Source organism: Temnothorax curvispinosus, unplaced genomic scaffold (assembly GCF_003070985.1).
Source record: "Temnothorax curvispinosus isolate PA1 unplaced genomic scaffold, ASM307098v1 QBEX01010053.1, whole genome shotgun sequence".
Taxonomy (NCBI): Eukaryota; Metazoa; Arthropoda; class Insecta; order Hymenoptera; family Formicidae; genus Temnothorax; species Temnothorax curvispinosus.
Genome location: NW_020219833.1, coordinates 939205 through 954657, shown reverse-complemented (window position 1 = coordinate 954657; position 15453 = coordinate 939205). Strand labels below are relative to the sequence as shown.

The 15453-nt window shown below is 44.1% G+C and overlaps 2 protein-coding genes across 6 annotated transcripts in view; one reads left to right on the top strand and one right to left on the bottom strand.

The window, feature by feature from the left end:
* LOC112459681 overlaps positions 1–8722 on the top strand; it is a 92905-nt gene extending 84183 nt beyond the window's left edge. For all 3 annotated transcript variants that reach the window (XM_025023927.1, XM_025023924.1, XM_025023926.1), the window contains one exon: positions 766–8722. In XM_025023927.1, coding sequence (XP_024879695.1) covers positions 766–1727 — 962 coding nt within the window. In that variant the 3' untranslated portion in view covers positions 1728–8722. The remainder of the gene's footprint in view (positions 1–765) is intronic.
* A 46-nt stretch (positions 8723–8768) lies between these two features.
* Positions 8769–15419, bottom strand: LOC112459700 (LARGE xylosyl- and glucuronyltransferase 2-like). Of its 3 annotated transcripts, XM_025023960.1 has the most exons (12): positions 14798–15417; positions 12784–12936; positions 12587–12705; positions 12319–12502; positions 11380–11924; positions 11132–11281; positions 10723–11025; positions 10261–10457; positions 10055–10196; positions 9775–9905; positions 9576–9668; positions 8769–9454 (listed from the first exon to the last, which is right to left on the bottom strand). In XM_025023960.1, the coding sequence occupies exons 2-12, from the start codon at positions 12860–12862 to the stop codon at positions 9349–9351; spliced, it is 2049 nt and encodes a 682-aa protein (XP_024879728.1). In that variant the 5' UTR covers positions 12863–12936; positions 14798–15417; the 3' UTR covers positions 8769–9348. The 3 variants fall into 3 exon arrangements, with proteins under 3 accessions (XP_024879728.1, XP_024879725.1, XP_024879726.1); XM_025023957.1 differs by having other exon boundaries at positions 12319–12705; positions 14798–15419; XM_025023958.1 differs by lacking the exon at positions 14798–15417 and having other exon boundaries at positions 12319–12705; positions 12784–13777.
* Positions 15420–15453: the final 34 nt, after the last annotated feature.

The window sequence follows — 15453 nt, the reverse complement described above, 5'->3', positions numbered from 1 at the left end:
AACATTCGCGCTACGACACGGCGCGAACACATTCGTCATATCCGTGTTCGACCACTGATATCAATCCTTTTAGGAATACTATTTTCTGTAGATAAGAACGGAGCAGATTTTAATTTCTAGCTTCCGACGCGAGAATCAATTACGAGAGTTGCAATAGTAAATCGCTGTAATATATAATTGCAAAAGTAATGACGACAATAAGGTCCGCCAAGAAGCATGTTGCGTGTGTAGACTTGCGTGTCATCATTAATGAGATATTTTTCGAGATTACGAGATTACGCAGGGACTTGTATGGCACTCGATCAAATTTCTATGAATCTGGAACACTGTGTAGAGAAAAAAAATTTACGACCAGCACTTTAACGCGATCCGAATCTTAGAGGAATATTCAGTCAACTTTACGAGGATTAAGAGAACTTCGAAGCGGCACGACGCGACGTAGCGCCAGGCGTACGGTTGACCGACGACGCTCAGGAAATGCAGTTATATTTTTCAGTTAAATCGACAAAGCGCTCTTTCCCGATTACGATCGTATCACGACCCAATCGGATTAAAAGCACTCGTCCACGCTGGTCGGCGGGGATAATACCCTAATATCGTGGATCGTACGAAGGCAACGTCCTGGCGATGCTGTCTTTACTCACCACTCGCGGCGTCCAGCCTCTCGCGCGCGATCTTTTTTTTTCTTCCTGGTTTTTTTTTCTCGACCTCACTTAGATTTTCTTTTTTAACGTTCGTCCTTCTCTTTTGTTCATGTTCTCGCAGCTGACGGTGTCGGGAGCGGTGTCGTCGGCGGGGTAGGCGGCGGCATAGGCGACGACGAGAGGGATCACGAACGGGCCACGCCGGAACTCGACGGGGGTGGCAGCGGAAGCGGCAGCGGCGGCGGCGGCGGTGGCGGCGGGGGTACGTTGCCGCGCGGTGGTGCCGGTTACCACTACCGACAATATCCGCCGGACCTGCTGGCCTTCTCCGGCGGTCGCGGCGCATCGCCGACTAGCCAGGCGTCAACGGCGCCCGACAGCACGCGTCTGCCTAGTCAACACGTGATAACACCGGCGACGGCGACGACGACGACGGCCCCGTCGTACGGCTCGCCGACGTCAGGCCAGTATCACCCGGCCGCCTTCAAGACGCTGCCGCACAGCCGCAGCGTCACGCCGTACGGTCTCGGGCCGTCGTCGTCGTCGTCATCGATGGCGCCGGTGTTACCGCGTCACGGCTACGTGACGATCCCGCGACGACCGCGAGCGCCTAGCTGGAGCAGCGGACCCCCGACGTCGCCGAACGATGTCCTCGAGCCGGTGTACGACAATCTGGGTCTACGTACCACGGCGGACGGCAGCTCGATGCTGTCGCTCAACAAAAGCCCGGAACCGGCACCCTCGTCCATGAGAGGCCGGCCACTACCGAGCACGCCGGGGGGTTCGCACTACGGCACGATCCAACGTAGCACCCCGAACATTTTGGCCGGGGCGTTGGATCGGGCGGCGCCGGAAGGCGCGGCCGAGTGGCCGCTCAAGTTGGCGGACGAGAGCGTGAACGGCGGTCATCCGCTACTGACGCAACCGCAGCAGCAGCATCAGCAACAGCAGCAACAACAGGCCGCCAACAGCAACACCCTCGGCAGAAAGGTACCGCCGAGACCGCCGCCGAAACCCAAGAAGAAATCCGCCAACGGACCGACGCTGTACGAGGACGAGGGCGAAGACGGCACGGAAGTATGATACCATGGGCATCGTCCGCAATGAGGACGATTGGTTGTAGTGCGCCAGGATGGGGCGTGCGTGACCACACTTACAATAAACCGGTAGTGCCTTTCGAGACGCGCGTCTCGCACGCGCGGGACTTCCACTTCGTTCGACGAATCGCGGTCTGGAGGATGAACGAAATGTACGAGGGGACTCTGGAAGGACCTGAACTTTTAGGACTTGAACGGATGGATACAGGTGATTTCGACGGCCGAAATCGCAGACGATGACGATTTATAGAGATGGACACGCCGACCGGACATTCGTGTCACCTATTCCCCGTTCCTCAACTTTCCTCCTTCCTGTAAGTTATCTTGTAAGTTATTTATTGAACGTTACGGAGCATCCGAGGTATTCGAAAACCAGTAAATCGTGATCCGCATGAGTTGTTTTCTGAACGATCCGATCGTCAAAAAACGGGTCCGCCTTCCTCATCCCTCGTCTCCTTCCACGTATCTTTTTTATTTTTCCTTTTTTTTTTTCATCAAGTTCCTTTAGCGTTTTATTTGACGCTTGCCACGCGCCGTGAGGTGATAACGTGATAAATGTGAATAAGGTTCCGGACATTGCCGCCGGTATTAGTCGATAAGGCGAAAACCTATTCGCGTTTTGTGTGAAATTTACGCGAAGCATGAAGCAACTGGAAAGTACTGAACGCGAGTCGTTCCGCGAAGAGCGATACCAGTGAAATTCGTCTTCTATTCGTGTTAACCGGGTTAACCCCCATAATGGGAAATCGCGATCGTTACGGCACGATTCGCGTGTATAAAAGGGAAGTGTTAAGGTTTCAGGCAAAGGCAACGTTTTGCACATGTTACATTTACGCGGTAAACATGATGAGAATTTAACATTGTTAAGAATCTATCTAGCTGTTATACGCCTGTCGCGCGTTTCTTTTTTAAAACATTGAAATTCCGACGCCTGCATCGAATTGTAGCAGGACTTGTTGCATTCGCAAGCGACACCGAACTCTCATGCTAAGCTTACGTCGAACGACGTAATGATCTGTGTCCCTTCTCCTTCTGTAAGCGCATCGTTAGACCGTGCTCGTACCCGCGTAGAGGTATCCCATATTCCATCAGCGACGTTTGTATCCTAAAATTAGCAACAGGTATCGCTTGCGATATTTATAGCGGCGAACCGATCGGCAGTATCTCTACAAATATCGTTAACGCAGTACGGAATACCCTATGCTACCCTATATAACGGTGCCACTTTGTATTACGTTAAATGGATAATATCTATTACGGCAATTGTATAAATCTATAGTAGATGTAAGTGCTGCGATGACACTCGACGCGTGTTGGAAGTTGTAAAAAACGTATTGCGAAGTACATTAAAATGGTGTACAGTAAAAAAAATCTAAGTGACATATCCGCGCGTTTATTTCTGTCGATGCTAATTGCACGAGTATCGCGACCTTTGAAATTCGTGTAATTCATTATCGCCAGGATGACCAGGGATGAATAACAGCGCATTTTGTAAACGAGGCCAATTTGGCGTCGCTGGCCGATTGGTCTCCGTTTATCACCATCGTGCTGACCATGAATAACACTAAAAAAAAAAGACCAGTTTAATGTGTATATACATATACTATATGTACTCCTCTACGGACTCCAAATTCACTTCGGGACTTCAAATTAATTGAACGTTACGCGTGGTGCGTTCCAATTAGCAACAATTACAGCTCGATTGTTAACTACTCCGGCATATTCGCGCATAATATCCGGATCCGCGCGTAAAAATTATTGACCAGAGCGTATATATACGCTTGTGCGAGTGGACGCCGATTGCGAGTCGTCAAAAGGATGGCGCGATGTAACGCGGACGAATTGTCGGGACGGACATAATTTAAAAAGATGACGACATTACGACGTGTCGTAAACGCGGAGTGAGGAACAGAATTCAGCGCGTCCCCATTTTAGAGATACATTCGATCGCTGCGATTCTACCATCGACGACAATATATCGTATAAAGTAGAATGTCCATGCGAGCTATATATCATCGACGAGCGAGCGCGTTCGGACTTATGGACCCGAATACCTGATGGCCGATAAATCGTACCTCTCCTTGAAACTGGAAAACATGTGACTCGTCGGAGCGGCGACTTGTCGCGCGCACAGCCCAGGCGACGCATTTTTCTTTCGCATAGAAGTTAATGTCTCTTCGAAACGGGAAACTCATTCGAGCTCGTTTCTCTCTTTCCCCCCCCCCCCTCTTCTCTTCCATCGCGACGCGATTTCCGCAATATGAGTACAAGTGGTCCCTCTTTGCGGCGCGTCCATTATCCGCCGCGCTGGTTAACGCTGTCGATTCGCCGGTTCCGTTCCCGCGCGAAACATCTGGCCGCGATACATCGTGATAAGAGGACTGGCTCTACGTGCGGTTACCACCACCCACACACACACATGGAGAGCCGCTTTTCGCCCGTTGGCGATATTTCACTGAGGTAAGGGTAGGTAGGGAACGTTCTTTAACTGCGAATTTATCGCCGGCAACCCATCCACTCTTTATGCTTTTGTTACCTTTTTATCCGGGAGATTAACGTTTCCCTTTCTCTGGCTTTAGCAGGGATTTCGGGGACGCGATTATATACAACTTGTTGCGATTGCGCGACGGCGGCGGCGGATTTCTCGTAGCGAGAAAACGCATTTTGAATGAATCCCGACGCGAACTTGACTCACCGTCGAACGACACTTGAATTTAAGGGATGCTCTCCATCAATCCGTACCCTTGTTTCTCGGCAGCGACTGGGATCAGCCGCTGTTCAGGCAAAACACGGCCGGCTCCTACTCCATAAATGCATCATGCGGAATCGTGTCGCGATATATACGAAGCACCTGAGAAGAGATGCACTTTATCTCGACGGTAAACTCTGCAGCGAGACGCTTCTATCCCCGTACGATTGCACGAGGAAGTTTCGATTTATTAAATACCTCGGTACCTCGAACGTGAATTAAAGTAAAGATTCCTTTAATGCCGCTTAGATTTAAATGAAAAAGAAAGGTTTAGTCATTTTGCGCATTCCAAACCCTATCTCCCTGCTAAAGGTTTCCAGGGAACTCGAACGCTTTTACAGAAAAGAAAACTCTTCCCGGATCTCTCGACGGCGTCTCCAGGTCATTTTGGGTTACCCCGACGATCAAAGTCCCTCGTTTTGGGATGTTACATGAATTTTATTCGAATCGTTGATACAAATGTTTAGCTAATTTCGCGGAATAGATTGTTTTCAATTCTTTTCTTGTGTTCTTCTTTTTTTTAGGGCTTTCAAACCCTAATGGTTCTTCGACTTCGATTCACGGACGCATAAAGTGCGACGGTCGCCGAGAACCCAAAAAAAACCGGGCCTCTCCATGCCCGGATTACGCCAAACAGTATTAAGCGCCTGACGGCTACGGCTCGGGCGCAAAGAGGACGGCCGGGTGAGACGCGGCGGAGAAAATAGCAGCGCGGTCGTGTCACCTCGATTTTTCGCTGCGCCGCCGCGATCGACAAGCTCGGCGACTTATTGCGGCGTGTTACCATCTAGCTCTCGTGCGAGAAAAATGTTCAGTCGCGATGCGCCGCGACAGCCTGAGAAACGTTCCCGGTTTCTCGTAGGCCAGTGCCAACCGATTTTTCCATCCCACGACATCCATTTTTCTCACCCTGCGTTTCTTCGTGATCGTCGAATCAATGTTACGCGTTTGGAACATCGTTTTTTTCCCCGTATTTTTTCTTACTCGTATAGACCCGTAGCGCTGTTCCATTCAACGGCCCGAATGTGTCGTGTATGTACAAATGAGGAGAAAAAAAGGAAGCCGCGCTTTCGACGAGCGCGCGCGAAAAATCGAGCTTGCACAATCGGAGAACATCGGAGAACAGTATTTTCAGCGGCCTAGCAGAGTCGCGGCTCGCCCAACTCGACCGCCGTGCCGTGCCATGTACATACACTCCTTTTCTCTCTCTCTATCTCTCTCTCTTTTCCCCCTCCTTTAAATCGCACCCTATCCGTACCATATTGTAAATGAATAAATGATACACGATGGAAAGCCGCACGGCACGGGGTCCGGTCGTTACCGGCGCCACGAGTATATTTTTGTAATTTTGTATTTTGCATTGTGCGCCTTTCTCCCACGTCCCGGCGTCTCACTCGGCCAATTACCAGAGAGAATCGATCTCGTTTGTCGATACCCACCATTCAAACCCTTCGGACACATTTGCGATGGAGGGTAACGTGAGATCCATCGGCGCACGTTCCGTTTAACACTGTGGGAAAGTGCTGCGCGCATCCGACAGTTAACGAAGCGAATGTACGTACGTCATACCAGGCATCGGGGATAATTTATTGATTGTCGCCAAGCGTATTCCCGAATTGCGATTGCGAAACCCCGTCTCACCTATATGCGTCCCGCGCCGTGGATGTTCGACGCCGATCGATCGATCACGGAAACCGGGTAACACCTATCTCTCGTCTATTTCGAATGCGATCGACCGCACGTATCTTCTGTACGAAGCCTGCTCTCGCTCTCGTAACAAGGAACTTATTAATTCTTGACAACGAGCTTTTTTTTTATTCGAGGATAACCGAGATTCTCAAATAAAAACCCTTTAAATGTCAACGAAGCAATCGAACGTTCAAATCCACGATTCTTTTTTTACTTTTATACGTAATGTAAAAACGCATGTGGATATATTTTAAATCGTTCTCGATTTATTCGAGATATTCCAATTTTCGTTTGTCGAAGATTTTTGGTCTGCTATAATTACGTTTTCCAAGATACGTAATTCACCGTTTATTGTCGGAGCAAAAAGGGCAGCATTGCCCTGGACTGAAATACGTTATCGGGGGCGAAATTAAAAACGCGATTTTACAGCGAACGAAAAAAACCGACGTCATTAAACACTTTCAGGATATCGCGATGTTGCATCGCGAATTCTCAGCGCTCAATTATCTATCCAACTGCCAACTATAACGCAATGTCGTTTGCGTGATATTTCAAATATCGTGCACGCACACTCCTCGCTTCCAATGCTCCCTTCGATTTGTACGTGCTCGCGAAGTGTAACGGTAATTTACATTAAAATGGGGTAATTTACGACTGGCACAAGCAAGCTCATTTAGACCGGCTCCCATTTGTACGCGCCACACACAGAGCTTGACTCGGTCAAAATTTTTGTCGAAATTAATAGTGGTGGCGTCATTTCAGTAATTTTAATATATTCGCATATCTCGCGCATTTCATTAACATCGTTTATATAATTTTAATACCATTGGTCACTAAAATTATTAAATGTTTTTAATCAGATGCAATTCAGATTAGCTGTTATGATTTCAATGAAACTGTTGATTAAATTTGATAAAATATTGAACACAATATTTTGAACATAATTTTAAAATCAATACCAGTTTTTTTTTCACTTTCGATTTCTTACGTACAAACGTTTGCTTGTACATACACGAAACGATAAACGTGAACATATTAAATTTACGATATGACGCTTCACTCTCTGCCAATGAGCGGTCAATCGAAGGTACCGTCCAATAGATCAGTCCAACTTACAATCTTCCGAGCAATTATTTGTGGATCTAATTAGAACACTTTTTATACGACGCGTGCGTTTTGTAGAGTATAGTTCGGTGAAATCGTTCATACAGACCTAATGCGTATCAAATACTTAGCATTTTGCACTTATTGCAACATTCCGTGGGGGATAATTTTGTGCTCTACAATTGCGACATATGAGATGTTTACACATATTCCAGCAAGCTGTGCACATTGCAGTTCTGTTTCCTCAAATCTCAAGTAAGGTTTAAACAAGACATTTACAGAAAAGACATGAATTCTTTAGATTATATGCGTCTTTAAATTATATGCATTCCTGACACAAGTACGTAGAAATATTCTGAGCAGATTTTCCGCTTGCGAATTCCTTCTATATATTGGATTTTTATAACACGCACACATACACAAATTTATATTATTATTTTTTTATAGTGTGCAAAAATATTCGGTAAATGACTTAATTATTCGTCTCTCAAGACTGACAACCTTAGAATTAGGGTAACGTCTTCTGATTTTACGTACTTTATGGACGCAGTCTTCTCGTTGCTGCTCGATAGAAGAGAAATTGAATTTGTTATGCGAAATGACGCGCAACGCCATCGTGAATTTTGCCTAAGTTAACTTTGATACGAAATACGCTATGGAAAACTGTTCCTTTTCTAAGAAATAATTCGTTAATCCATATATATTTGTACAGTGAAACTTACGTGTGAAACGTAAATAATTATCATTGACATCGATTGAAGCCAATCGAACTAGATTCGTTTGCTCCCATTATTACTTGTTACAGAACGATCGTTGTTTAGTTGATAAGTTCTTCGCCTAGCGCATAAATAACTGTTAAAACTGCCTAATTGCCGTGTCGAATGGCGCTAAATCTCGATGAAGAAAGAATGTGACGTGTACAAGTAAAATAAGAGCATACAAAGCTGTTGCACGAAAATGCGAATACGTTGCTTATATGGATAATAATTCTGTTGAACTCTATAATGTCGCCTAAGGACCGCATCTGGCTAACTCGTGCGCAACGAGCATTTCTCTACTGCATCATCATGAATCGCGAATCAAAAGGGGAAATAATATTTTATTGACGCAATTTCGTATCCCGGACGAGAGTACTTGCGAGATTGTGGGAGTTAAGAGAAGTAAGAGGATCGAAAAATGTTTTTATCCAGATATGTAAGTCGGAATGATAATGTGAATGTAAATGATTTATATCTGCGTGTCGTATGTTGTAGATAATAATCTTAATCCGAAATGTAATATCCGCGTTTTATGCCAGATTCCATTATGCGTTAGAAGTATCGACGATCGAGGGAAAAATTTCATCATTGTTAACGGAATATTTTTACCGTTATTCCTATTCCTACTAATGTATTCTTACCTATTTGTACTATTATTTTTACTATTGATTTTACTATTCCATTACTACTTTTAATATTATATTATATTTTTATTTTATTAGATAATATATTATTTTTATTTTATTAATATTATTTTATTTTTTAAGGTATTGCTATGATGATTATATTTACGCTATACAGTTACTAATACCGCCATTATTGTCGTCATTACTGTAATTATTTATGAAAAAGATACCTTGCCTTGTAATGAATGTCTCAATTTTCAGTGGTTTAAATATAAATTTTCGGCCGCGATTATGATTCATATGTACAATGTATTAACATACTGGCGCTGTAAATATTATACATATTTTATAAATGAAATATTTAGTGTGATTGTAATATTACAATAATGTACTGAAAGCACCACTCTGTACACTCCACTAAATATATGGGTTAAATTTTAATAAATATTTCCCGACCCCAAATCTGATCCATTTTTACCACCTGTTTTTCAGATATCTTTATTGTTGTTATTTGGAATTGATAAATAAATAACGCATGTTTTATTTAAAAGGATGTATATTTTTGTTAAGAAAATAGCTGCAATACAGATTTTTCATAATTATTCTCATACTACACAGGTAATCAGTACAAATATGTATATAATGAGTTCTTATCTTAAAATGTTAAAATTATATAATTTCTTAAGTTTTCTCTTCTTTGGTCTCTTTCTTTAGTTTCGACAGTGCAGTCTCACCGTATTTCGCCACCAGCTCTTCGACAAATTCATCCTTCAATTTTTTAAGACATCTGTAAAAATAACTAGAATAGAAATCCAGACAAGATGGTTGTATTTTGTATGACAGACGTCTAGCTGCTTCGTTGTGACTCCTAACAAATTTTTAAAATAAAAGATCTTACGCTATATTACCTTCTGTAAACAGAATCTGTTCTAAATTTGCCGATGTCTAAACTAGGAGCATGAGGTCGATGAATAATAAAGGTATCCGGTAAAACGATGTATCTGCACACAATTTTAGTTTCCGATTTAAATCGTGCGCTACGCTTAATCAGACTCATTGTCAGATAGATATTTCATTATTCAAATGAATAAAATTACTGCGACTTACTTATAATCTAGTGCCGTTAAATGGGTCACGTAGGAAACTTTATTCCAACCAAATCCGACAAATCTGGTGTCGTATTGCGGAGCGGATTTCGAAACTACTATGTAAGGTTCGAAATCCGGCTCCCATGAAACCTACAACGATCCATTCGTTATGCATATTTGTTTTTCTTACATATATGTAGATATATCAATTATCTTATTTATCTTTAACAATGTATTAATATAGTGTTCCCAAACCGGTTCCACCGATAGTTTTTTTAATTACGGATTTCGCAACGCACTTGGTAAGGCTCCGTGCTATTTCGCCAAAAGCTGTAATTCGTGGCAGCGTGTCCTTGTGTCCAAACGTGATAGCGAAACGTGTACAAAATACCGCGTTTAAGAAATTTCAGTAGTTCCTCCTTGTTGGCGGGGAACGTGAACCTGTAAGAGGCAACTTTTTCTTGATAAAACAATCTATTTCGATATTGTGACAGCGGAAAATTACCTATAGCGTTCGGTTTCGAATGCTGGCACGATCAGAGCTACTTTGTCCCTTTCGTTGATATTTAATCGATTGATGTAGTTCATGATATTTTCATACAGACCAAATTGCGGCAAAAAGTCGACGTCAAGTTGGAAGACGAATGGAGTTGGTACGTATGATATCGCAGTGTTTCTTAAATAATTGATAGGGTAAAGATCCTGAATAAAAAGTAACAATTTGGGTAAAAAGAGAAGTCAGTTATCGAATTTTTAGAAATAGTCCAATGCAATGTAATATAAATTTTAATTTTATAGTATTCACATAGTTTAATGGCATGTCATTAAAAAAAATACAGCTTTAAGAAGTGTGATATCTTTAATTCTTTAAATTCCGAAAATTTTTATCTAGAAATTACGTCCTTTTTTTTATTCCGCATCAAATTACAAATTCACTGTTACTTTTTAGAAACACAAAAAGACGCACCCCGTCTTTGTACACGACGTGATAAGCGATGTTCCTTCTCGTACGCAAATCCGCGGAGCCTCGTACGAAGTCCAGGAAATTCTGGACCTCCGCATCGGTTAAGTAAAGCACGACGCTTATAGTCCCCGGCCAGTGTTTCGATAGCGCTTCCAATAGCGGTATCCTTTCGACGCTGCATTGAGTGACTAAAGCAACATCCGTCGGCGAGTACACGTTGTATTCGTACTCGAGAAGGAAAGGATGCGTACGGTACAAAATGGCAGCGCCTTTTTCGAATTCTCGACACGGGCTCGACTCGTTGTACTAAAAAAAAAAAAAAAAACAAGAAAAAAAATACGCGTGCGACGAGAGAGTCGTTTGCATTGAACAAGAAATACCAGGAGATTTTATAGGATCTCTTTTAACTCACTGAAAGCGCGCTGTCGTGCTTGTCGCAGCCGAATAAGCGCTTTCGCAATAGATTGCCGTCCATCTCGAGGAAGACCCGGTGCAGTTTTCGAAACTCGTTAACGTGCTTATTGTGAACGTCTTGCTTTCGCGGAGAATTCCAATGGAGAATCTAAAAAGTGAAACGAACGCGCTCGGTTGATCGATTCCCATTTGCGCCCTCGCGAGACGAGAACGAGACGGTACAATCGAAGTTACAATGGGACGTACGTTTATGCGATTCGTGTCGCGATAGCACGTGTCACTTATCGTGTGATCGCTCAGCTGTATATTCCAGGTACACTCTATCTTGTACACGATACTCGGCCGCTCGTTGATCACCGCGTTTATCACGTCCTGATCGGCCAAGCTGGTCTCCGGTATGTATCCCAACACCCGTCTCGTCACGCTCTCCCAGGACCTCGCGAACCCTTCGTCCCGTAAACGTCGCAGGTGCATCAGCATCACGCCGGTGTTGAATCCGCGGCCCAGAGCCGGCCACGGCCGCTGGCCGTACGATAACGCCTTCACGTACCAGTTGCTCTGGTTCTCGACCAGGCCCAGGGTCTGCCAGGCCGAGAATCCCTCGAACATCCGCCACAACGGGTACATATCGGTCAGGACGGTCACGTCCGTGTCCAGCACGAGCACTTTGTCCTCGCGCATCGCGTCCGGCAGGATTAACTTCAAGAGACCATACACCCCCGAATAGTGCTTGTTCGGTATCCACGAGACCCTCGGCACCCAAATCTCAGCCTCGTAGAACGTTACGTTTACTAAAAATAATCCCTCGGAGCGATCAGAGGCGAAAAAGAGGTATATCTGTCGCGCGATTTCGCTCGTGACACGCATTACCCGGTATATAAAAGCTATCGGTATATTATATAAAAAGGGAATATTTTTTACTCTTTACTTTTGAAAATCTCGATTTTAATCAAACTTGGCGAGAGCGCACCTATATTGGAAAATTTAACAAATTCAATTAAATGCATGTTATATTTACGTCAGAAAAGTAATTTTTTTCTCTCTTTCTCTTTCTCTCTCTCTCTCTCGCTTTTTCTATACATCGTACTCAACGTTAACACGGACGTGGGATAAAAATTAGGTTTTTTCTGCTCCCGTGTGCGTCACAAAGAGATAGTGCGTGCCCTATCGTAAAAGCGTACAAACCATGTGGCAAATCCCACGTTCGGAACAGGGTCGAAAGGGTTTTCCTTGCAATTTCGTCGACGAGCAAATGAAAATGCAACGGATTCGTGCGATAAAACAGAATGGACTTCACTACGGTTACGAGGGCGAAGGTTGAATTGTATCCGGCGCACACCATGGCTACGTGTACCGTGTCGCATTTCACCTTGAAAATGTAGAACATCATTTCGCCGCGTTGTTGTACGTGGCCGGGCGCTGATGAAAGAATAAGGTTTACGAGCGCTTTTACCTCGAAATTGTTTTTTAACTGCGACCGATCTTCCGCCCGCAAATCCGACCTCTCCGCCCCCATCGATAACGATCGCCACTTCCCTCCGACGCTCGATTTGCCTATCTCCGCGGAGGGGACTGGAAACAATGTGATCTCTGAATGCTTTTCTGAGTACTAAAGAGAAATCGAGTGCATATGACGAATGTTGCAATTACCGTTCAACAGCAGGTACAAATAAAAGACCACGGACGGTACTAAGACGCCGAACAGACATCCTAGCCATGATCGAGCCATTGTAATATGCCGCGCATGTTTCCCAATTCGCGATATGATGTCGCGAAGAAATTAGACTAGACGGATGTTGGAATCTATGGAAGAGAGGAGGAATTAATTCGAGACACTACGTACGTGCGGGGCCATTTCCATGCTTTAAAAGTGAAAAGGGATAACTCTCGGTGCGCCTAACTCCATGCCTTGCAATTTACCGAGAAACATTATCTTTGATGCCTTGATATAAGAAAGGCTCGCGAGTCTCCAGTTTCATCTATTGTAGACTTCAAACATGCTCGGAGCGAGGCAGCCGAATTTGCAAAAAAAAACACGCTGTCATTACGGTAAATTTAATTAGCGCTTAATAATATCTTGGTGGGGCGCGGGGCATTATTAAAATAGACGTACACTCTACTCTTCTCTCTCTTTCCTCGTTCATTCGGCTCGCTCGATACCTACTGATGCGTGATGAAAGTCAATAGATCATGTTTAACATGCGGGTTTATGAATGCGTTATATATCCAATTTCCTCGTGTTATACAGATAACAACTGCGAGCGCGACACAATCATAATGCATGCAAATTAGCGCCATAAATGAAAATGTTGTATTCCTTGCGCAGAAATTCGGGATAATTATGCCGCGAATTCATGCATCAACATTCGGCGCACGTTAACAGGCGGACATTAATATCAAGCCGCGCCGATAAATAAACGGAGCCTGCAGATATATTAACTTTCTATTTGAATATAAAACTTTCGAGAGTCGCCGGTTTTAATAACGTTTCCTTTTTTAATGCCTATTTGTTCTCCTGAACCGATTTGCTGCTTTAAAAATATATGGAAACCTATTTCCGCTTCGCGGAAATATTAAATACAAATAAATTTATCATTTACAAATTACATATGTTCTCTCTCGTTTAACTCATAAATTTTAAATTTCCGCTTTAAAATTTCAATTTGTAAATACGTAATTAATATGTTTTCATATTTAATCTTTAAATTATAAACTTTTAACGTTTAACTAAATTCTCGACTAAATTTAAAAATTTTGATACTGAACACACATTTATCATATATAGAGCGTCCAACAAATAATTTGGACAACGAAGGACTAAAACGCTATTCACATTGAGAAAGAAGCGTAACACGGGAGATAAAATATTAATTTATTAACGTTTATGTAATTGCGATAAGACGGACACATGCCACGTAATAACGCTATATTGAATACAATTAAAAATCAATGAGAAGAAGCTTAAAATTAATTTCGTGCCGGATTAAAGCGAGGCCGAATCTAGAGGTAAATACAGGACGTTTGCCCAGCCTTTTGGACCATCCTGTAACCACCTTCCGGCTGCTAATCGCACACATGCGACTGTTGCGACCCAATTTACATTCTTGAACAGTGACGTGCTTGTAACTTTGTACTCGCACATTCGGTGACGAAAAAAAAAACGATCCGAATTTCAGCTCATTTTTTATTTCACATGCCACAGCCTCGAGTATCATTCACAGTTACATTATCGATGACGTACAGCTATACGCTATACAATTCAATGAACGAATCGATTATTTACAAACGTCGACAGTGCGTCGCGTTTTCGTCTAATATTTTTTCCCCTTTTTTAAATTTATTTTCTCCGTACAGCAGGAAGTGACAGAGAATACCGGCAAATTATTCAAAAATCTAAAAAAAAAAAACCAAAACAAGTGACAATCTCATTTAATTTTTTCCACGGTTATACATCGACATACGCGCTCATCTAATTTTCAAAAAAAAGCTTCAATTCGAACACGACAGAGGCGAGAAATTTCGATAAATAAAATAAACATCCAGTTCCATACAATAATCCCGTTGCAATCTGCTAAGCCGCTCCGGAGCCGGAGCCGGAGTCGGAGTCGCTGTGTCGCTCCCGCAACAATACGCCGACGATAATGACGTTATTACCAGTACGTACCCAGCGCCGGCTCGACTGTCGTCTCTCCCGTTCCGCGCATCCGGCGGTGCGGTCCCCGGGACAAGCGGAAGTGCCGTCGCGATTTCTCCGCGGGGCGAGAGACACGTTGGCGCGCGACGCTCTCTCTCTTTCTTTCTCTCTCTCTATCTCTCTCTCGAGAGAGGCGACGTGTCCCGCTATTATTGTCGCCGGCGACGACGTAAATTGCCGCAATTAGCCCCGTCGCGACGATAACGCGATAGCACTCCCACCGGCCGAGTATCGCAAAACGCCCAGGAGGAGCCGCTCCTCCACGATCAAGTCAACCGAACGACGTAACGTCGCCACGGAGTGACGTGCCGCAACTACCGCCGCGCGACCGAAGCTTTCGCGCTGTCGTAAAACGCCCGTGCCCGTCGGCAACGAACGTGCCCGGCAGAACGACCCGTTGTCGTCGCAAGATGGCGGCCGCGTCTCCGTCACGTGCGGCAGAACTCTGCTCACTCTGCTATACTGCGGGGCTCCGTTCCGACCGCAGCACCGCACCAGCCGTACATGTATTATGCAGACGCAACATGTATTATGTGCATCGTATTAATATTGTTGCTGTACGTATTATACATTTATATGTATTTATATGTAAAATATGTATATACGTATAAATAACGTGTACCTAA